This window comes from Ambystoma mexicanum, chromosome 14 (genome assembly GCF_040938575.1).
Source record: "Ambystoma mexicanum isolate Mex_15411 chromosome 14, UKY_AmexF1_1, whole genome shotgun sequence".
Taxonomy (NCBI): Eukaryota; Metazoa; Chordata; class Amphibia; order Caudata; family Ambystomatidae; genus Ambystoma; species Ambystoma mexicanum.
The window spans coordinates 290,787,265-290,810,338 of NC_090940.1; the positions used below are offsets into that span (position 1 = coordinate 290,787,265).

Below are 23,074 nucleotides of genomic sequence, written 5' to 3' on the forward strand. Positions count from 1 at the left end.
CCAATAGTGCTACATCCTCATTGAGCGGTGATGGCAGCCTCAAGGGAGTATCGAATCTCACACTGCCTCAATACCAGTCATGCAAGAAGCCACGCTAAGGCACACCACCCCTGACTCACAGATAACACAAAGCTCTTGCCATCCCCATGTGTCTTGCCCAGTACAGCCTGACCCAGTGGAACCATCAATAAGCAGGGCCGTGCTTTGCCAGCACTAGCAGTATGGCCTCCAGTTGGTGGAGTTATGGGGGTGGTTCTACTTTTAATACCTGTATTGCGCACAACTGTCAGTCAACATAGGCTGGACAACATGGAACAGGAGGACGCCATGTGGAGGCACATGCTGCAGCACCACCCTGCTCTTGTGTAGATGACACTGCAAGAGGGTAGAAGGGGGAGAGAAATGGTGCACTGGGTAGTCCAGAAAAAGTCAGGAGTGGCTCAGCTTTGAGGTAGAACCAAATAAATAGTGGCAGGGCCACCAATGTGAGAATGAGGTACTAGGTTGTAGACCCCCCTGTAGGAAGATCCAAAAGGACTGAGACAGAACCACTAGGAAGTACAATGTCACAGTTATTAACCAGGCTGAATAAAGAAGAAGCCTATATTTTGGCAACCACTGATGGCTAGAGCCAAGTAGACTAAGACAGAATCACAGAACCACCCGGGACGTAGTGTCACTGGATCATGGGTTTGACCCCCTTAAGAGAGCCAAGGACTTCTCTCAACCTGGGTAGGCAGCCTACCAGCGTAACTCTAGAGCTAGCCTAACCCTGTAAGTCATGTGCAGGAGTTGAGGGGAATCTGTCCCCAGCTCCCTGTTATGAATGGAGAGGTGCATTGGCATTGGTGACTCTTTCTCTGTCCTGATGACCCTTAGGCCCTAGAATGGGACTCACAGCTCCTGAGGGCCAAGGCAGCCAGGATTCCTGTAAATTCACTGTCGAAACACTGCAAGCCATGATCAAATGTGTTAGACACCATTCAAACCAACAGAACCCTCTGGAGATGCCTTTGGCATTCGCTGACCTTTTGAACCACTATACCATTAATTCATACAAGTTCCCTGCTGCACCCTGCTTGCTGAAGTGCATTGATGCCTAGTGCAAAAAAATAATCATTGCTCCACATGTAACACCTGAACACCATTCAAACCACCAGTCTCTTCACTGCCAATCTAGTCGACTATCAATCTGATCCTAGTGTTCTCTCCGAACTGAATCCTTCGAGCACAGCAATGAACCAACTCTTCTGAGCATCCTGTCATCAGCCTGTCCACTATCGTACTCAACCGTCAAAATGAACCTGGTGACATCTACGTTCTGCACTGCTTGAGCAAAACCTCAAGCCGCAGCCTTCTTCAGTTTAACACAGCCTCAACACTGCCCACTGCCTCAACATATGCTTGCTGCTGGACTAACGAGCTTGCCACATTTTGAACCGAACAGGACCACCGAACAGCACAGAGAAGCATGGTTCACTACAAAGACACCACAAAGGTATAATTGCCTGATAACTGCCCTTTGCTCCAGTTTGGGTCCTAGGAACTTGCTGGGTATTTTTAATTCATTTTGCATTTCAAGAACATATGCTTTACAAATAACATTGTAGTCTTTATCTACCTTCCTTCCCCCTATGTCATTACCGAGAGCACCGCATATTCCTATCTTGCATATTCGGTGTTCTTTTAAAGGGGTGGGTTTGTGTAGTGTCTTATAATTTAGGTATTATTAGATGTCGTGTGGTACATTAAAGTAAATGTATTTGTATAGAACCTTGATTGGACATCATTCCTTTATTTTGGACTTTTATAATTTCCTGTTTGTGTTGCATCTGTTTCACATTCACACCCTCTTGAAAATGTAGCCTTCCCTTGGCCTATGTTACCATAAAAGGTAAAGGAGGTATACCTCTTAACTGTGCCTGTTTCATCTTTATGATTGGGTGGACTCTTGGTTTGTGGAAGTGCGAGGGGTGAGTAGGTGCTTTAGCCTCTTATCATCCTTGTACTCTTGCAGGGCAGAAGTCAATTTGTCACATTGGTGGCAGCGGTTGTGATTTGAGACAGACTGTGCCATCAGCATCCAACATAAATGTGTGCAATCAATGTTAGATTCACTGCCAAGCCATGTTTTATTTGCTACCATGGAACTCGACATGAACTCTGCGCCCACCTTGTCAGTCGGGCAGCTGCAGGAACTTTGTTGAATAAGGGGACTGTGCTGTGGCAGTAAGGTTGGAAAGGCTGAAGTGTTGAAAAGCTTCCAAGCTTTTGAGGAAGCTAGGGGTAAGAAGGATTCCAAGGAGGCCAGTAGCACTGCTGAGCCTCCATCCCAAGTAGTTCCTCGGGGGGTCAAAGTGTACGAGGAGTGCGACAGGGATAGGGCTTTCCACTATTATGCCTAAAGAGATGTAGTGTAGTCCCTCTTGGGCTCCTAGAGTACTCAACGGTCCGTGGCCTCAGTCATATCCCATGCGACTGTAAGGTCCAACACTTCTGTTTTGTCCCATGGGAGTCGTCCTGGAGCCAACCTAGAGGAAAGAAAGTTCCTCATAGAGGAAAGGAAGTTGGCCCTAGAGGAACAGAAGCAGAGGTATTAGAGACAAAAGCAGAGGGTCTTTGTGCTTCTGCACAAAACTGACCTAGAGACTAAAAAAGAGGATATGAGGATTACCTCTAGTAGTGGCATCCAAGGAAGACTTGACACCACAACCCCTAGAACTAAGTTCCTCCATACTAGTTGGGGAAAGACAGTTCCGATTGGTTTGAAGGACTGAAACTCTCCTTCCACTTCCAGGATGTGAAAGAAGAGTTGCGGGGGGCAGCTCTTATGAGCTGTCCACTGAGGGCTGGAAGTGATATGATTATTTAGTTTACTCATGAGGAAAGGCCAATTTACAAGAAAATTAAAGCTGCCATCTCTATGGAGGTTCTGCAAAAAACCCCTATGGAGTTTCACTGGAGATTTAGAGAACTCAAAAATAAGACAAAAAAAACGTTTGAGTTGTGTGCACACCAGTCCTTAAAGTATCTGAGCGAATGGGTTACCGTTAACAAAGTTGACGCTTGAGGGAAAGTTTAATTTAGTTGAATGCAAGTATATCCTTGAAAACTGTGAGAAAGAGTTACACTAACATGCAGTGGACAAGAGTAGTCCAGACTCTAGGGAGCTTGTGAAAGCTGCTGACAGTTGTGAGCACTCAACTCCAGGAAACGTCTCAGGCTAATACATCAAAACGAGATGACAAGGCATATGATAACAAACACAGGGAGGGAAAGTACTAATGTTCTGATCCTTCTTCCAAGAAAGGTCCCCAAAACCATGAAGGGAAGTCCCAGTCCCATGGTTGGTCAACCCCTGCAAAAATGAAGCTCTAACAATCAAGCACCCCCACCCCTTCACCCAGATGTTGTTTTCTGTGTGGAGTTGAGTAATAGAAAGGGAGAACCGCCAGCAAGGGGAGGCATAAGCAGGCCCTTGTGACTGCTTGGCTCCTGGAAGAGGATGCCATAGTCAGTGTGGGAATCTTAGCAGATGAAGTCACACTAGGCCACGGAGTCACTGAGAGTCCCCTAACTCTAAGTGGGAATGGTAATGTATCTTTTGAGGGGACCCCCGTTTCCCACCAGTACTCAGATATATCAGGACCGGATGTCAATAAATGGGGAAAAGACTCCTACCTTGTGTGATATGGCTGCAAGTATCTTTACTGCTGTCAGGTAAAAATGGGTGAAGTAAGGGCAGTACATCTCAGGACCAAACCAGCTGGTGAGAGGGTTTGATTATCTGACATACTGACCCTTTGGCAAATGCAAAGCTTAGTTGGAAGGGTAGCACCTCCCTGCACTGTGTTGCCGTTAAGGACTCCATTCCCTTAGGTTGTACGTTTGCTAATGACTTCCCAGATTCAGGCCTATTTGAGGCTGTCAGGAGAAGCACAGGGGGAAGTGTTTGAGGACCAAGGACCTGAGGCTTCCTTGGCTTGAGAGTGGGAGAGGCCAGTCTCACTGGTAATTCCCAGTCCAGGCCAGAAGTCCCATGGGGTGCCAACCCTTGCAAGAGGGGGTTCAGCAGTCACTGAGATGACTATGGGGAAAGAGCTGGATTCAGTAATCACAAGGTTACCCACTGGCATACAAAGGAACATGAGATGGTGCTCAGGGAGGTTGAAATAGTTGTCTTCAGTTGGATTCCCAGGTCAGGATGATTTGTGCCAGGTACAGAGAGAGACTGCTCCACTCTGGTGAATCTGTTGAGGCAAACAGGGGAGCATGTGCAGGGTGGAGGCCCTGAATCACTCCTAAAAGGGGAAAAGGTACAGTGCGAAAGCCCTGGCCTATTCCAAAACCAGGAACCAGTTCAAGGCGAAGGATCTCACCAGTTCCATGACAAGGAGTTCAAGAATTCTGAAGCAGGGCACAGTCAGGCGGTGGTTGTTTGCCCAGGTCCCTAGGCGTTTCCTACAGGACTTAGCTCCTGACATTCTTGCTGGTCACTTAGATGTGACTGGGACATCTGACAGCTTGTGAGATATTTGTGCAATCTCTGCATGGATTCACAAATGGAAACCATGCACTCTGTCCAGACTTGCCTATGCACTGACAAGACAGGCACACTGGACATCCTTAAATCCACTGCATGTGGTTGGGTGGTCTTGGGTGAGGAGAAGTTACTTCTCTCAGGTGGGATTCACCCAAAATGGTATACCTGACAGTGGACCCCATGTCATACCTCTGGCTGTACTGACACTACAGAAAAATCAGCAGACCTCTGTCTGACAAACCACTTTTCAGTGCTGGAAAGCTGGCTTGAGGAGGGTGCAAGACAGGCACATGCAACATTGGAATTTCAGAAGAGTCACTGCAGCTGAGCTCAGAAGTTGTCAATCTGCCCATTTCCTACTTTCGAAGGAAGTTAATGGGGTCAGAAAAAAACTGGACCATTGTTGAGAGGAATCCAGTGCTTGGGCATGGGGCTATATCTCAAGAGAGATTTAAAATGGACATGCTGCGTGAACCTGGATCTCAACATGCTAGCGCAGATGGCAAATAGTTATTTTCTCGCCTTGTGGATGAGCCTGACCCATATAATGCGGGGTACATTTAAGGCCTAAGGCAGAACCCCCTACAAAAAAACTGCATTTCAGCAGTCACCCAAAAATGGCCAAGGATGGAGGGCTACCAGGGGAATCCACAGGACCCAGGTTATTCCGGGAGGAGGGATAGTTACCCTTCCAGAGAGCAACCCAGAGTTGATTTAAGACCCCCATACCAGCCAGAGCGGGTGTCGCAACTGGAGCGCCAGGTCCAGAACCTTACTCAAGATCTGAGTTGCATGTTGAGGGCTCAGCAGAATCCTCAGATGAACATGGCGGCTCAGAATAACTCAAACCAAGGCGGGGAGAGAACCCTGATAAACCACTGGTTCTAGAGGAGGAGGAATGGGAGGAAGGGGGATGCAAAGCACTGGAGGAGGCTTCCTTCCTCACCTGTGAAAAGCATCTAGACACCCCGGAACCGGAACTAAAATCTCCTGCCCTCAAAAATCTGCAATCCAGGGAACAGAGGGTCGGTAGGAGAAACAAAAAGACCAAAATGGCCCATTTTGTGGAGGAAATCAGTGTCCTCCAGTTTGAAGGGGAAGAATCCTTGGAGGATTCTGGGAAGAAAGTTTCTCCTTCATGGGAATTCCTCCCAAAGAAAAGTGGGTCCCAAGAGACCAGAACCCAGACTGGGTAGGTGTGGGGACTGTTTCAGAATCGGCCATCCCCGAACCCCAGAATTGTCATCCAGCGAACATAACGATAAATGAGGGATACTCCCCACAAACCAGTTCTAGTGACTGTCTCCAGGGAAAGGGGGACAGCACAGAGGTAAGGGAAAAAGGGTATTCCAAAATCCCATCTAATTTTCTTTACAGATTTGCATATTCTAACACAGAATACTGTCCAAAATCCAACAGTGTCGGTGTCCAAAATAAAGAAACTAACCACCAGCTTGCCCAAAATGCCCATTACTTTTGCCCCTTGGAGGAGAAAGAAGGTAGGTTCTATGCCCGCGTCCGGGTGCAAGGGCAACATAACTTTTTAGCACTGGTGGACACCAGATCCTAAGCCACTCTTCTGTCCAAAAGGGCCTTTGAGCAGCTTAATTCAGGAAGGGGGAAGAGACACCAAATCCCTCTCACCCCTCTTCCTGGACAACTCCAGTATTTTGACTGGAATTAAATTCCCATTGAGAGGACTGCGGATCTGGAAATTAAAATTGGGCGACACAAGGTGAAGCATCCGGTTATATTCGTGACTCCAAAGGGCACCCCCTGTCTATTAGGTAATGACATCCTTTGGAGGTTGTCTCCCCTAATAGACTATGTGAACAAGGTACTCTGGACTCAGGGTAACCGGCCAATAAAATTAAAACAAAGCATCAACTGTGTTAGTTTAAATAGCACATGTCACATGGTTGAACAAATATCTGACAAAAAGTAGTTCCATTTTCAAAACAATCAACTACCTGACATTACTGTAATTGCTGTAGGACAACACGCTGGTGATGGGCTCTCCTCTCCATTCCTGAAAATCAACCTTCCTTCCAGTTTCAAGTGGCATTCCACACTGGAAGGAAATACATTGAAAGTGTATGCCAATAGTCAAAAGTGATGAAAAACCAGCTCAAAGTTTGGCTGAGATTCAGAAGAAGGGTGAACAGCTGTTCCTCCCCATTCAGTTAAATGAGGGGAGGGAGTCTGTTCTCGCTAGAGTTGGCCTAAATAGTGAAGAAAGCTTCATCAGCGAAGGGTTATTCACGAAACTCCAAAAAGACCTGACTCTTCCCACTGTTGAGTTGGTTTATCAGTGGGTATGGGGTCTGGAAATTCCCTTTTCCAAACATCTTCTGCTTAGCAGTTGTATGCTAAAAATGTCTATCCCTGGTAAAAGCATAGAGCATAATTGTTGGGTCATGCAAGGTGTTCCCTAGGCCATCTACTTAGGCAGTAATATTCTCAACCGACTTGAAATTAATTTGGATCCCAGTAATTGTCAAGCCCAGTCCCAATTGGAAGATCACCCTAAGGGCCTTGCCAATCCTAAAGAAAGCCTTCCGGTCAGCCCTATTGCTACCGTAAGCAGTTGAAGTTCAAAAGTGGAGAGGAGGTCACCATCCCAGGCCTGGAGCTACAGAATCCGCATCCCCAAAGGAGAGCTGTCAGAAGAGAAATGGGTCCACATCAATCGGTTAAAAATGTTGTCACCCCAGACACACTTTGCAGCTGATTGATGAGCCAAAGGAAAATCAAACAGAGGAACCATCGGATGAATGAGAAGAGAGAAAAAGAAAAAGCAGAAGGACATATGTAGGTGCATAGGTATAGCTATATAACATGGAGTATTTTTCTTTAGTGTTACTGTAATAATGAAAAAGAAATGTGTTTTAAAAATCAAATGGCTGTTTTTGCCCAGTTGAGTAATCTACATTGTGTGATGGTAAAGATGAGAAATGTTTATGTCCTAGAAAATTGTAACTGTAAGCATTGTTCCACTGTTGTAAATCTTCCGGGAAGACTGTCATTTAAATATCCTAAAACCTGTTTTTATCTATCTCCTATTAGATAATTAACTTCATTACCTCCTAGTCTGGCAAGGACCTCCCCAAGGACCTGGAAAGGGAAGAAACGAAAGGGTGTGCCGCTCCATACCCTCCAACCAATAGATGGAGGGAAATTCTGGTGTGCCGCTCCCTGATGGAAGAGAACTCTGTCAAATGAACCCCACTCTGCCCTACTCTCCCTTAACAAGAAGTTGCGGCAGAGCAGGGGTGGGGGGATCTGTGGTGTACATTTAAGGCCTAAGGCAGAACCACCTAAAACAAAAACTGCATTTTAGCAGTCACCCAAAAATGGCTGTGCTTTGGTCTGCTGAGCACATATGGGGCGAGAGTTGAATACGGCCACCCCAAGAATAGCTGCGGTTTGTTGTCATTCAAATGAATCCAGAGAAAACAACTCAAAGCCAGAATGGCTGTGCATTGCTGTTCTGTCAGTTAAACATTCAAGGCTGCACAGGAAAATGACCTACATTTAAAACGGCATCACACTTGTGCAACTTACATTTTTTAACATCACACAGTTTTGTTCTATTAAAACACGGCCCTATCCGTGTGTTTCATTTTGAAACCCTATCAAATAAGGCCATCCCTCCCAGAACGGCATTGTTTCATCAGTGAAGTCCATGAAAAACAAAAGAATTCAGCTTGAAGTCCGCACATCTTGGATTTACTTTTGGAAATAAATCAACACATGCAAAGTACTGCAAAGAAAAGATGCTCTGTCTTGCCTGTGTCAATTACCAACAAACCATTTCCAAGCATATCTCTGTGTCCAGAAACTGACCAGAAAGAAAAAAAGCCTTTCAGAAAGTAAATGACAAGGAAGCAGTGTGTGGGAAAAAACGCATATTTTGAGATGAAACTGAGAAAAAATGAACATGTGTAAATCTGCTTTTGCAAAACAGAAAATTACATTGGGAAAACGAAATGGGAACTAATGCTGTAGCTCGCACAGAAACACAATTGAACATGTGCAGAGAGGGGCTGCAAAGATGTATATTGTGCTCTGTTTTCCACCCCCAAAAGACAAATCATCCTAGCTGAGGCCCAGGAATTTCTGTCAAACCAGTTTGGCAGCAAGGCTGAGTTCGCACCTACCAGTGACTAAGGCTGCAAGGGCCTGTGCCCTCTTCTCATGGGACTGATAGTGTGATAATTACAGGTTCTCTCAGACTGCCAGGCAGAACTGCTCCCAAGGACAAATGATGAGGGTGAGCCCTGTGTTTTGCCTCAGAGGTGTGAGTTCCGCTACATTCAACCTGGAGGACTTCAAAAGGGGAGTCATGAAAACCCTTGCGTAAGCTGACCCAGGGGAGACAATTTGGACTGTGGTGGTGGCAGCGCCAGCCACATCTTTGGCAAATCCACCTCATTGACAATGCAGACATTTATACTTTAAGACATTTTTCTCTGCAATGTAAGTAAGCAGTATTGTGATATTATGACAGTTTTAATATAATTTTTAGACAAGCACAATAAGACTATGTGCATCTCTCTGGCACGTGGTGAACTGAAATGGCAGGAAAAATGCAATTCTGGGGGAAGCATAAATGGCACAGATATTAAACTTGGGGAAACTATGGCAAATACTATTATGCATATGTGTAGCCATTTGCCGAATTGTAGTTAATATGTTTCTCCTGAAAACTGTGAAATTGTGCCAAAGGACGAAACAACATCGCACAGAATTGGCGTTTGGAACCGGACCGGTATATTCTTTGTGAAATATGGGATCTGCCTATCTGATATTTATTATGGTGACTATTGTAAATATGAAGTTTTGTTTCATAATTTATTTTTGTTAAAAATAGGCTTGTGAGACAATGGGAGTCATAAAATGCACACACCTAAGGTGAGGTCACTTCCTTTGAACCAATTAGCCCACAGGAAGGAGGCAACACCTGTAGCCTGGCCTATCCGATGCAAGGGCTAAGTCCAGAGTACTTCTGCCCAGAATTGTAAAATTCTATGATGTCCCTCTGCCTATATAAGGGGTAGACAGGGAGACAACGTTCAAAATGTACCCTGCAACATTCCAAGATTCCAGAAGCAGGTCCAGAGTTAGCTGACCCAGATCCAAGCAGAATCACCTATCTAGAACCACATTCATCCCAATAATCCAGGGAAGAAGAATGAAAGGCAACTGATCCCCTTTAGGAGAATCCAGTGACCAGACTTTTTGCCCAGCAGACCCATCCCGCTGTCCACAGTGACCAGACTTTACCCAGCTGTTCCCAACCAGGAGAGCCCAGCTGACCAAGTAACCAGATCTCTTGACCCCGCTGCCCGTGACCAGATCTATGTCCCCGCCATCTAGAAACCCCGCTGGCTGTCCAAATTACCAAACTCAAGTGTCCCTTGTAAGTATCACATCACCCAGTACCAAAAAACTGCATATCCCGCTCTGTTACCTTGCATTCTGTTCAAATCCTATAACAATCCCATAAAAACCCTAGTCATTGCCCAAATTGTCAGTATCCTCTGTTTACCCTTTCACTAGAAGAATCTGTATTACTCCATATCCGCTAGCATTTTTCTTTTATATTTTCTTGAGTTACCAGTGTAAGTCCCTAGTATCATTGTGAATAAATTAATTAATTCCCCATTGAAAACTCACGTTCATTATTGTTGCACTTGGAAAGTAACAATTATGTCAAGTGATTTTACTAATTATAACCTTAAAATATAGTTTTAGTAGAACTAATCATTGTGCTAACAAAACCGATTTTGCCTGTGTATTTTGCTTGTCTTTCAAATCCGATTTGCCTTTCCCTTAATAAAACCCATATTAGTATCCTATAAGAGTAATCCCTTCCCCTTAGTATCCTATATGTTCTGTACCATTCTGTCCCATCCCGAAAACCGATTTTCTATTTTGATTGCTAAGCCCATTTTCTTAGCTGTTTGCTAGTTTAAAGCCTGTGTGAAATCAGAAATTGCAATTCTGCCACATGTGATTTTTGTTACATTGTTTTCCTTCCCAAAAATCGATTTTCTCACCTGTGTTCACATTGCTGTAGGGTCCTGCTCAGTAGCCTGTAAACTCCCTTGATTCTTTAGTGCAGCCACACAAATTTCTGTCCAAGCTATCCTTCCGCAACTGTAAGTGATCTATAAGTAACAAGTAAAATCGAAGCACGCCATTTTGCTTCTTTTGAGGGTTTCATTTTCGTTTCTGGCCTCCCATTCTGGAGTAGCGGGCTGAATCTTCAATCTGATTTTTCCCTCTTCTTTCTGACTCATTGCCACTGCTTTCCATCCTCACAGCATTTAGTCAGCAGGTGTTTGGGGGAAGTGTTGCAGGGACGGTGCTTAACCAATGTGCCATCTAGGATTGTGAAGGAAAGTTTCCATTTCTATTAAAGGTGTCTCAAGTTAGTGTTAGAAGTTGAATTGACCATGTTATAAGGTCTTGCAGTTGTATTGCCACACCACTGTGGCTGCTGCCCTAAATTTTGTTTTGCTCTGATTGTCATTTGAATTCTAAAAATAAATAAATATTTAATTTTTACACACCGGCCTGGTTCATGGTCCATTGTGACACAGGGTATTTGTCAATGTGGGTGTGAGACGGGTTGGGTGCCTTCTCAAAAAATAACCTAGGTTTCAAATAAAAATAAGAGGATGAGTTTTATTCTGCACCTCCTTCAGTGTCAGGGTAAGAAGTCCCTGGCTGGAGTGTGCCGTGTTTTAAAATCCGTTAAAATAATGGGGTTCTCAACCTTTTTGGCTGGGGATTGAGGGGGCGCATGAGGGATTGCTGCCTGGCAGTAGTGTAGTAGCCCTGACCTTTTAGATTTGTATTAAATTATTAAAATGGTGCATGTAATTCCATCTCTGAAAGGGTAATATGCTAATCAGATTCCCCTTTCATGAACTCTATGCTAAACGAATAGTGTACACATGTGCCCTGCTGAAGCAGTAGCCTGATTTCCAGCAATGGCTCTCCAGTGGCACAGAGCAGGTTCAGGACTCAGGTGCCCTCTTGACAGATACAGTGACAGGGAAGTCACTACAGCACAGGGGCTACTTTTAAGATATGCCCTCTAATCCAAAAACTGTATAACTATAAGAATGCTATTCAGGTGGCATGTTACACTGTAAATATAATCCACACCTGAGTTTACGGTATGGTGCCTTGCATCTCTCACAATTTTCTAAGCCACATCAATTTGATATCACACATGTGTCATTTCTGTAAGCCCAGCTCAGCTGTGGAAGATTATGTGTATTCCTCCAGTGAGCATGTCTCCGCTGCTCCCAGCAAGACTGTTGCTCTTGAGGTGGCCTCTGATTGATCCCTGGTGAGGGCAGGTAACACCCTCTCTTGTGAGGCAGCCACCCCACAGGAACTTGCCCTGGGAACAGAAATAAAAGGGCACACACATTCACAAAAGGACTAGCCGCACACCTGGGTGCTGCATACCAAAAGGGCATGTGAAGCTATTAACACGGGCAGGTGATGGGGTTGTGTAGAAAGAAGGAGCTCACACCAGCTGGAGTTAGGTTTCACCACCTTGATTTCTCTCTTTACCTCTCTTCCTTCCTGCCCCCCCCCCTATTTCCTTTAACACAAAGCACTTTGGGTCTGATGTCTGGGTGCAAAGTCCAATTGTTCCAAGAGCAGGAATTGGACCCTTAAAGGAGGCTTGATTTTGTTCAATCAACTGTAGACTTTTGCCTTTAAATGAATGGGTACCCTGATCCTTCTCTGAATCATCTCTTTAACCTATGAAGAAGATTTTGTTTGGAGCCTGTGGGAAGACCAGTTCTTTCCAGAGTCCTTGTGTTGTGAGGTGAAGACAGGTATCCATTCCAAGGCAGAGGTACATTCTGCTCTCTAACCATCCCCAGGGCACTTTGTGGGTGACCTGCTGCTGTTAGAGCAATACCTGCACCTCTGCCAGCCACACTGAGTCCCAGTAACCACTGTTTTGCGGGACCCCCTGAAGATCTGTGGCAGCCTCTGCAGTGTTTGGGAGACCAAGATCAAGGACCACTCTTGCCTGTGAGACCCTAAAGTGGGACTCACAGCTTATGAGAGCCAAAACAGCAAGGATCCCTGTACATTTGCGATTGAACATCTGTGAGCTCTGATTTCAGCGTGTTCAACACTGTTCTAACCAACAGGACCCTCCAGAGGTTCATTTGGCACCCACTGACCTTTGAACTGGAGTACTTCCCATTCAAACAAGTTTGCTGCTGCACTGTGCCGGTTGAAGAGTGAACTGAAGATGCTTCTTGAACTAAGAAGCATCACTGCACCTGCAATGCCGGAACCACAGTTCAAACCACCAACCTCTTCACTGCCAATCCAGTTGACGATCGATCTGACCCTGGAGTGCTCTCCCTGAACCGCATCCTTCAAGCACCAAATTCTTTGAATCTGTACCTGCGGAACCTATGCAACCCTCCATCCTCAAAAAAGCAATGAAAGCCCATTCTTTAAAGTAGTAATGTGTTAGTCTGCATGTCAGGGTAGGAATTAAGGGTCTAAGCCCCACGATCAGTGCTCCCAACCGCATTGGCCGACATCAGTCACATCAGATCAACGTAGCAAAAACATGCATTGCTACCAACCGCAAGGTGAGGTCATCATCCTGATGTGCGGTGACACAAACACCACAACTCTGACACGCGGCCTGAAACCCACATGCCAGCATCTTACAAAACAAATGCAGGTTACTAAACCGACAGAGGATAAAGCACCATGGCCACCTCTTATACATAAAATGGCAAGGAATGTAGATCAAACCTGAAATAAAATAAAGGAGGCACTGAAACCTGTGTATGTCTCTGAGGGAATAAGGGAATAAGCGAAAGGCAGTGCAGCAGAGGCATCAACTTTAACCTCTGTCTAAGAGGTACCCGCAGGCTCTAGAAACAGCATTTTCAAGGCCGTCAGCAAAGGCAATATGCTGATACAAAAAGTAAACAAAAAATAAACAAGACAGGAATTGCTATTTTACAAGAGAAAAGGGAGCAGAAAGTCCAGCCTCACCAAGATGGCTGTTTAGGAAAAGTTATCACATAGGAAAAAAGGTTGGCCTTTTTACGTACATGCGCTTATTCTCATAAGGCCTGTGTCAAGAATTGCCAATACCACCAAAAATTGCTAAATAAAATCCGAACCTTGCTAAACCAACAAAACAGTACAATAATTCTAGGGCCACCATCCTCTCTCGGCTTGATTATGGAAACGCTCTGTTACTGGGTGCAAGCGGTAAATGCTTAAAACAATGCCTGTTGATCCAAAACAACGCCATAAGAACAATAACCGGCAAATCAAAGAGAGAGCACGTCACGGGGGACAGAAGAGATCTACACCGGCTTGCCATAGCGGATCGCATCACTTTCAAATCACTTACACTAGTTCACCACTGCCTATTCGGAAATGCCCCGTATACCTAAAGAAGCAATTCAAATGGTATGAACCAAGCCACAACCTGAGATCAACAAACAAAGGCCTGCTCCAAAGTATGCCAGCAAAAAAAGTCAAAAGGACGAGATAGGGCCTTCATGACTAATTCAATCACAAAATGGAATGAACTACCCCTGACACTAAGATCAGAAATAAATTATCTATACTTCAGAAAAAATCTTAAAACCCTGCTTTCCAAATAAAGTCACCCCCTCATATCAATCTGTAACTGAGATACCGCCCTTCATGTTGTCCTGAGGCAATTGTGTCTTCTGTCCACATGGAACGCACTCTGATGCCCGCGGGCTGCAGTGCTATATAAACATATAAATAAAATAAAATAAAGAAAGAGGAACAGTGTGGCAATGCACAGATCAATAATTATCCTCACCCACTGTAAAGCGTGTCCTCAGACCCAACACCCCGTGCAGAGTTACATACCTACCTTTCTTTCTACCTTTCTTTTTTCATGTTTTATTTTTATTGTGGTATGGTTTAAAAAAAATAAAAAACACATTCACAAATAAACATTAAGGAACAGAGAGCACATTTTCACACAGGTTCCGTGTAAGAGGCACCTACATGAAACCGAATCAGTAAATACAAATGTGGAGAAGGGGGGATACAACAAGTAGATTAAAAGTGTACAGTTAATATTATGCCAGAAATACATTATCCTAAAAGATATATTTATGAAGTGAAAAGCACTAAAAGTTAAGGCAGCGTCATTTCCTGAGATTATTCGGTTGCAAAAAAATATAGTTATTAGCATAGAATGATCGTGGTAGCTACCTTTGTGAGTTTTCTGGAATAACCGCGTGCACTGTTACTAGTGTACCAGGCTGTAGTCCTCCATTGAAATCCATTCTCTGTGAATGGAAAAAACGGGTTTAGTGAATGGGAAGTACTTACGAGCCGACAAAATGGTTTCCAAAACATACATGATGCATTAAAACGTAACCATCGTACGATTCCAATGGCATTATAGTTATTATTATGCATAACAGAGAGCTTTTCAGAGGTAACAGCAGAACAGATATGCAGCGGGGGTAGGATACAGTGGGGCGAGGAGTAGGGGGTCTCAGTAACTCTAGCCCTCCCTAACAGAACGCTTACACACAAACAGCCACAGCATCCCACACTGTCGTACCTGTGGCATCGCACATACACTAGCATGCGCCACTACAGTTGGAGCAGAGTGTTGCCAGTGGTTATTTCACAAACCTCCAGCCACCTCTGTTTCACGAAGACCCTGACAGAACATTTCTCTGGTCCCTTTTTGGGGTTTCACATATCAAATTCTCACAGGAAAACATTAGGTAAATGAGTGGTTTTTTGGCTAGACTGGAGTGATTGTATGTGCACAGGTGGAATGATGGGATGATGCGTGTCTTCTGTGTAGTTGGCCTTACACCCGCTCCTCCCTGTCCTTAGCATTGCTTGCACTCCACTGCCAGCCCTACCACCGCCACTTAGATGAGCAGATTATCTCGGTGAGTATTCTATTGACTTGTTGGCCGTAACAGAGACTTGGCTTCATGATGCAGCTACTCACTCTATTATCCTGGCACCTTGCACTGGATGTAATTCTCTGAGGGCAGGCAGAGTCTCAGCGGAGTCTCAGCAAGAGGTGGTGGGGTTGCTGTCATCTATAAGGATTTTCTCAAACTGCATCTTTCTAATACATTTGCACTGGATAATGGTAAAACCCTACTGGTCAAAGGCACATTGAATACTAGGACCGTCATTTCTTTTCTAATGTTATATCGTCCTTCATCCAGAATGCCGATTTCGGAGGAGCAATGTCTTGCTCTTTGTCATACAACCTATAAACCTACCTCTCAGGCTGTGATTCTTGGTGATTTGTAGCTTTGGGCCGACAATCCTCATGACAAGGATGCATCTTCCTTACTTAATTCTCTTGATAGATTGGGTTTGAAACAGGAAGCCCATTTTGCCACCCATCATGAGGGTAACACTTTGGATTGGGTGCTGACCCACAACATTGAGACTTACCCCTCTAGAAGTAACCAGATGTCCCTGGTCCGAACATCATATTGTGTCCTTTTTGCTCAATCTCCCAGGGCGCAACATCTCCATGTCCTCTCCTAAGGAAATGTTGAAGATGACTAGGAACTTTAAGAAAAGGTACCCCTCAAGTTTTAGCATTTATAATAATGTACCCATCTAATACAGCTGACACCCCCTACAGCTGGAGAGCCTTGTGCTACAATATCAGCAGATAATAACTAAAACTATCGATACTCTTGCTCCATTTAAGTCTAAACATATAAAAAAGATTAAAAAAAGAACGCCTGGTTAGACAGTAAATTGACTTCACTTAGGCAATTAAAAAGGGCCAAGGAACGCAAATGGTGCAAACATCCAGGCCCTGAATCTCTCCTTGAATTTAAAATGGCTGTAGCTGATTCCAACCAAAAAAACTACAATAAAAGAATAATGGAAGCTAAAACCAGCTTGCAGGAGCTGTTTATTATCTTTCGAGAGTTAGAAGGAAAGATCAAGCACCCTATGATTGAAAGAAGTGGTGCTTGCCGCCAAGCTATCACTATCCAAAACTAGTTTATAAAAATAAAACTTCTATTCACCAATTGAACATCTTTGCTCATCAAGCTTTCCTAAATACTTCTCCTTTGTCTTTACCTCTGGATGACAGAGTGGCAGCCACAGAATATGCACCTGTTTGAGAGGCACCCCTCTTCATCTTTCACCAGGTATCCAAGGGTGAAGTTATAGGTACTCTTAAAGGCATGAAAGCGACTTTGTGTCTTGGGGACGTATGCCACTCAAGTATAATAAAGGGCTCAGAGGCATTGCTTCCCTGGATTACTAGGATTATAAACACTTCTTCCTCTGAGTTTCTAGTCCCTTCCTCTATTAACGAACATTTGGATCCAGCAATACTGGGGAATTATCAACCAATTACTAATGCTCCTTGTTTGTTGAAAATGTCAGACCAAATAGCATATAGCCAACTTAGGGCTTCATTGAAACTAATAACCTGTTAAGAGATCGCAATCAGGCTTTCCAATGGGCTTTTGCACTGAGACAGCTCTCCTCGATTTAAAATCTAATATTACTTCCATCATGGATTGAGGGCACTTAGAACTTCTTATGCTACTGGACCGCTCCGCAGCTCATCAGATACTTGTGAAGAGATTGATCGGGCTGGGTAGTTGCTCTCAATCTGCAGCAGACTGGGCCCATTCTTTTTTAGGACCTTGTACGGCCAGGGTGTCAGTTGGAGATGTTAAGGCCTCACGGTTGCAGCTGACCTGTGGTGTCCTTCAGGACTCTTTCCTGTCCCCTATGCTTTGCAACATTTATACCAGACCTCTATTTGACTTGCTTGATTGCAATGGGGTACAGTACATGAACAATGCTGATGACAGCAAGGTCTTTGCTGGAACTTTCTGGAGATTACCATCTTGACTCCATAAAAGTCAATAACATCTATTCTGCCATCCAATCATGGATGACTTCGAATTATGTGGCCATTAACAATGGTACGAAAGAGTTGCTGATATTGGGTTCTTGCCCCAGACCAGAAAATCTGGTCCCACAATACAGTCTTTGTACCATAGCTTGATGTCCCATTCAGGTTTCTTCCCATGTTAAGATCATGCAAGGCTATTTTGACTCCAATATCTCTTTTGATAAGCACGTAGCTCATTTATGATTGTCTCATGACTAGCTAAATATCCTTCTTTGGTAAAGATGTCCTTACCTTGCAGTTGAAAACCAAGCCTCCATAGCAGCTGCTCTCATAAATTCAAAGCTTGACTACTGCAATATTCTTATGGATGGCATGGCTACTGATAATTTTAATAAACTACAGGTTGTTCAGAATGGTGCAGTTAGACCTGTGGCTGGTCTCAGGAAGCAACAGCATGTATCCATTGCCAGGCGTGAATTGCACTGGTTGTCGGTGAGACATAGGATTCACCACAAAGTGGCTACTATGACTTACAAATGTCAGCATTCCTAGGCATCGAACTACCTTTCTGAGTGCCTTAAGGAGGCTGCCATTCGAAGGACCATTCGGTCCAATGATCTTCACCATCTATTAATTCCCAGGTATGATCGTAAGAGATATGGTGGAACCAGTTTTGACTGCCGGGCCCCTCCGATTCCGAATGAGCTCGCTTTGTCGAATATTTATTTATTTATTGGTAATTTGTAAGGCGCCTATACAACAAGTTGTGTTTCAAGGTGCCACAAGACAAAAAAAGGGGGGAACAAGGGGGAAAGATACAATAATGGACCTACTAGGCCTCGTGATATTTGGATTGTGCAAGTACAGAACAAGAAGTACAAGGGAGAGGGAGGGTGGCGGAAGTGCCGGAAGGCGCAAAAGCGAAGTGCTAAGGTGGGAAGGGAAAAGGGGGAAGAGACGAGGTGCTAAGGGGATGCCAGAGGGCACGCGCCCCGGATTGCAGCAGTGAGGGTCAGCATGATAAGTGCAGGGAAGGGGGGGACTCGGGGAGGGGGCCTGGAGCCCTGTAGCACTCAGAGGGAACCGGACCACCAGTCACTGAGGCAGAAAAAAGGTGTTAGCAGGGGAAGAGTGAATGAGGAGAAGAGGAGAGTCTTGAGAAGCTTCCGGCACTTAAGGATCCAGCTTGTTAGGGAGAATTCTCTGTAAAGGCTAATTTCTCAAACCTAGTGAGTCCCCCAGCAGCTTTGCTGGATTTTTGGGGTTTATTTTTTTCTCCTGCTAAGAGTGAGACTCTTTTACTCCCACTCTTAGACATGATTTGAGGTGTTCCTTTGTCTTTCCATGTGTTTTATGGGCTATGGGGTCTTTTACTCCATAGGGTCTCATGTGTTTTTGATGTGGGTTACACAGCACCCTCCGTGCCCTAACCCAGGGGTGTCGTAGCGACCCCCAAACATAGACTCCATACCCTGGGACTGACTACTGTCTCCCAGGGCACGTAAAGTCACCATTGGCTTTACTAGTCCCAAATTATGATATATTGTGGACGTACTGGTCGAGGCAATTCGATCAAGGTCTGTTGTTCGAGGGGGCACGTCTCCGTCCCCCCTGATCGAGTTTTGGCTGGTGGAAGTGGATACTACTTTTTATATTCGAACGCGCATATATCTCTATGGGATTTTCCCATTGTTCGAGGCTACCACCTTTAATTATTTAATTCCTATAGCCCCAAACATACCGCCGGTTTATTTATTTAATATTAATTCACTGGTTGGTATTTTTTGCCAGAACTCGATTCTAAAATGGCGTTTGTGTTTTCTTCTGTGACTCCAACCCAAGTCGAGCCCTTTGTTCCACTTTTTGGCGGGCTTCTCCACAGAAGCCGCCAAAAGTGGTGCCACTCTGTCTGGGTGCCACAGGGGGTGTTGGAGGGGGTTTAGGCACCCTGGACTAAGTTGCCTTGGCAACTCAAGTCACACTCTTGTGTGATTGGCCCAAGTGGTGAGCCGGCCGGCTCACCACTTAGCATGTTTGATTGACAGCTGGGCTGAATGAATGGGGGTTTGCTGCATAAAAGCAGGGCTTTGGGGACCGGAACTTCAGAAGTCGCCACAGGACCTAAGAATCAGAGGAGGGAGAAGCTGAGCCGACCTGCAACGACGACACCACCGGTGGAGCCCAGCTGAACGGTCTCACCACTTTTCCCGACGACAGAGGAGATCTCCAGTCCGGAGAGTCTTCTTCCTTTGACTGGTGGGGATAACCAGTTTTGCCTTCTTTTCACCTTCCTGGAGCATCTCGTGGCCGCCTTGCCTGTGCCAAGCACACCGGCAACCGGAATACCACGGCTTACCACAACCGCGAAGAGAAGGGTAGTACCTTTTAACTGAAGAACTCTGCGGCTGGTTTCTTCCCTGGCAGTGCAACGACCTTCATCTTTCCTCCACGGCGAGACCTCCTGTTCCTCTGGACGAAACACCATCTTGCACCCGCTGCCAGGAACAACTGCTCCCGCTGGAGCTTCCTTCACACTTGAGGTACTGTGTTCGGCCTGGCTTCCCTTGCGACAGATCGTTCGGGGTGACAGTAAAGCCTCGACTTTCTAACCTTGGCTGGCCTGGGACAACCTAGCTAACTTTTCCTGACTTTAATTTCATTCTTTGTGTGCGAACTATCTACAAGACTCTTTGGGCATAACCCCACTGTGTGAACCTGGACCCCTTCTGCTTGCTCTCTCCAAGAGTGGGCCTTGCAATTGACTTCCTTGCTCTCCAGTAGAACTCTGCCTATCCTGCCTTACTGTAGTTCTTTTAAAAGTGTTGAAATTTGTGTGCTTCCATAACTCTGCCTTTTCCCCTCCCTTTTTAATAACTTATTAGAGTGCCATCTTATGTTAAGCGCCCACCTCTGTCTGAAAATAAGTGGTGTTTCTCATTAAGACTTGTCTAATAAGTAATTAGGGTTGTATATATATAATAGTGACTGTGTGCTGAATTTGCTTTTCTCTTTGTGCTAGTGTAATCTACAAGTGTGTCTTTAAATAAATAACTATATACTTTTACACCAAAGCTCTGGTCAGTGTTTGCTTGTGCTACTGTATCTCTGTACCTATTGTGTATACTTATATACTGCCTAACTCTTCTTGAGGGAAGTCTGACTGCTCAGCCACAGCTACCAAGTGAATCTGTGTGGTACAGACTGCTACCAAGTGGGTTTACTGCCAAATACCTGTAGTCTTAAATCTTTTGCTGTGGTCCCTATGGGAACTGCACAGGTTTCTGCCTAATACTGGTGTACAGCGGTGGGATTTGTATTGAGTATACATTTTAGTGTGCTTATACCTTAGTGCAGCTAACCATAAAGCTCAGCACTAAAGAAGTATTTTCTAAAACATGTCAACTATGGAAAGTTATAGTCAAGAGTCCCTTTGTAATGCATCGACCTTGGAAGGTTTGGAACCGATGGAAGTACACCTAACATGGATGCTGGAAACTTCGTGTAGCGGTCTATGCATTATCCAAGATGGCCGCCAGCACGTATTTACGCACAACGCACCAGTGCTCCGATGCGTTGTATCTTAGTACTTTCGTACCTTACCAGCGCTGTGTTGCTGAATATTTCGCTACTTATTATTGCTTCCTGTTGCTTTTACCTCTCTCTTCATTCACTATCTTACACAGAGGTAAACGTACTATTTTGGGTAGCTTTTTTCTCTTAACGGTTTGATTCCTGTTAATCGCACTTTGAGGTTTGTTCTTAACTCCTCAGCCCCTGTACTTTTCCTTCCTGCTAATTACCTGGTTTAACTTTCTTCCTGACTTCTGTTTCTTTTCTACTCACTCCGTTTCTTCTGCCTGGAGTTTCTTCTCTCTTGTTAGAGGCTTCTCTAGAGTACTATTCATCAGTTCGTGGTATTGCTGCCTTGGCGTTCTTCTACCTTCCGACCAGTTTCCTGTGCATCTGTTGTGTCTCAGTACCTTCTGCACCACCGGCTACTCGATCATCTACACCGAAGAAGGAACTGGACTCGCTTCTACTCTTCTATCCAACCTGAAGAAGACCATTCACACAGGGTTTTTTCAGCTTGCGGCTTTTTCCCTGGAACAGTGGGTTGGCTCCTGGGAGGCTCCTGGGATTTGGTTCCTATCCGGTCGCGGTGGCCTCCGGGGATTCACGCCCGTACTTGCATCAAAGAAGGAGTAAAGAAATCAGAAAGACACGAAAGAAAGAGAAGACGGAACTCCGAGAAGAATTCGACAGAGATTCAGGTGAGGAGGAGTTGGAAAAGGGAACCAGGGTTGCAAGTTTTGACACCCTTGCTACAAAAACTGCTGATTGTTTAAGAGTTCTCTGTAAGGCAAGAAAATGGAGATAATAGAAATGTTGTTAGCAAACCAAAGTCTGGATGGTGGTTCAGAGGAACCTACCACTCCGGCAACTGTAGATAACAGCAATGATATTGAAATGAATGTTAGTATTGATAACTTTGAGTCAGATGCAGAAGAGGAGGGGGAAGATGTTAGACTTGTCGCCCCTGGGCCTCTACCTGCCCTGCCAGCTGTACCTGCTGGACCTTTACCAGGTCCCACACTTAATCCTCAATATATGGAACTAGAAAAAATGAAGCTTGAATTAGAATTCAAAAGAATTAATGCTCAAACTTTCTACTGCTGGCTGATGAACCCATTGGAGTCTCAGCCAGTGTTTCTTTAGTGTCTCTGGGTCTGTGGCAACAACAGAATTTCGATTTCTATAACTCTATCCCAGATAATACTAAAGAGTATTATAAGGACAGTGTCCAGGTGAATGGTCAGGAGACTCCTGCCATTAGGGACACTGGGGCCAGCATAACTGTGGTGGATAAATCTTTTTTTCAGGCTGAGGATGTTGCTAAGGCACCCAAACGCCTCACCAAGTTAGCTGGAGGGCCTGTGCAGATGCTTCCCCAATTACCAGTTCTCATCCAGTGTAATGACATGACTGTGAAGATACCTGTCAGCATACAAAGTGAGGTACCAGGAAGGGTTCTGTTGGGAAATGACCTGAAAACTCTTGGAGTAGTGTCACATACCCCCAGACCTCCTAGTAAAAGGTTACAGGAGCTCACCAGACCTGCAAGGAAGAGAACCATGAGAGGTACTCCCAAGGAGATGATGAAGAAAGATATCACTCCTACGCCACTGGAGTTACAACTTGCTATCTCTGAACAAAAAGAAGCAAAGGGGAAACCCAAGACTTCCAAGAAACAGCCAATAGCAAGCACTCCAGTGCTTCCAACCAGGCCTTCCCCTAGGTTGTCCAAAGTTACACCTGTAACTCCATCTCCAGCTGAGGCTGAGAGGGAAGTACAACCCTGTATGGTGGAACTAGACTCTGAAGAAGAGCTAGTGGAAGGCCAAGAATAATAATAATTTTTTTAAAAAAAAAATTACAAAAATAAAAAAAAACAAAAAAAACCCCCACGCAACCTGTGGAGTTACTTACAAGTTCTCTACTGCCTACCACCCTCAGACAAATAGATTGGTAGAAAGGTTCAACAGAACCATGAAGAGCATGATAGGTGCTTTAGAGGATCCCCTTAAAAGAAA

At 44.9% G+C, this 23,074-nt stretch overlaps 1 protein-coding gene across 1 annotated transcript in view; it reads right to left on the reverse strand.

The window, feature by feature from the left end:
• The window catches only part of LOC138527289 (galectin-3-like), a 116,419-nt gene that overhangs the window by 55,843 nt on the left and 37,502 nt on the right, over positions 1-23,074 (reverse strand). The window contains exon 4 of the mRNA XM_069638372.1: positions 14,819-14,895. Coding sequence (XP_069494473.1) covers positions 14,819-14,895 — 77 coding nt within the window. The remainder of the gene's footprint in view (positions 1-14,818; positions 14,896-23,074) is intronic.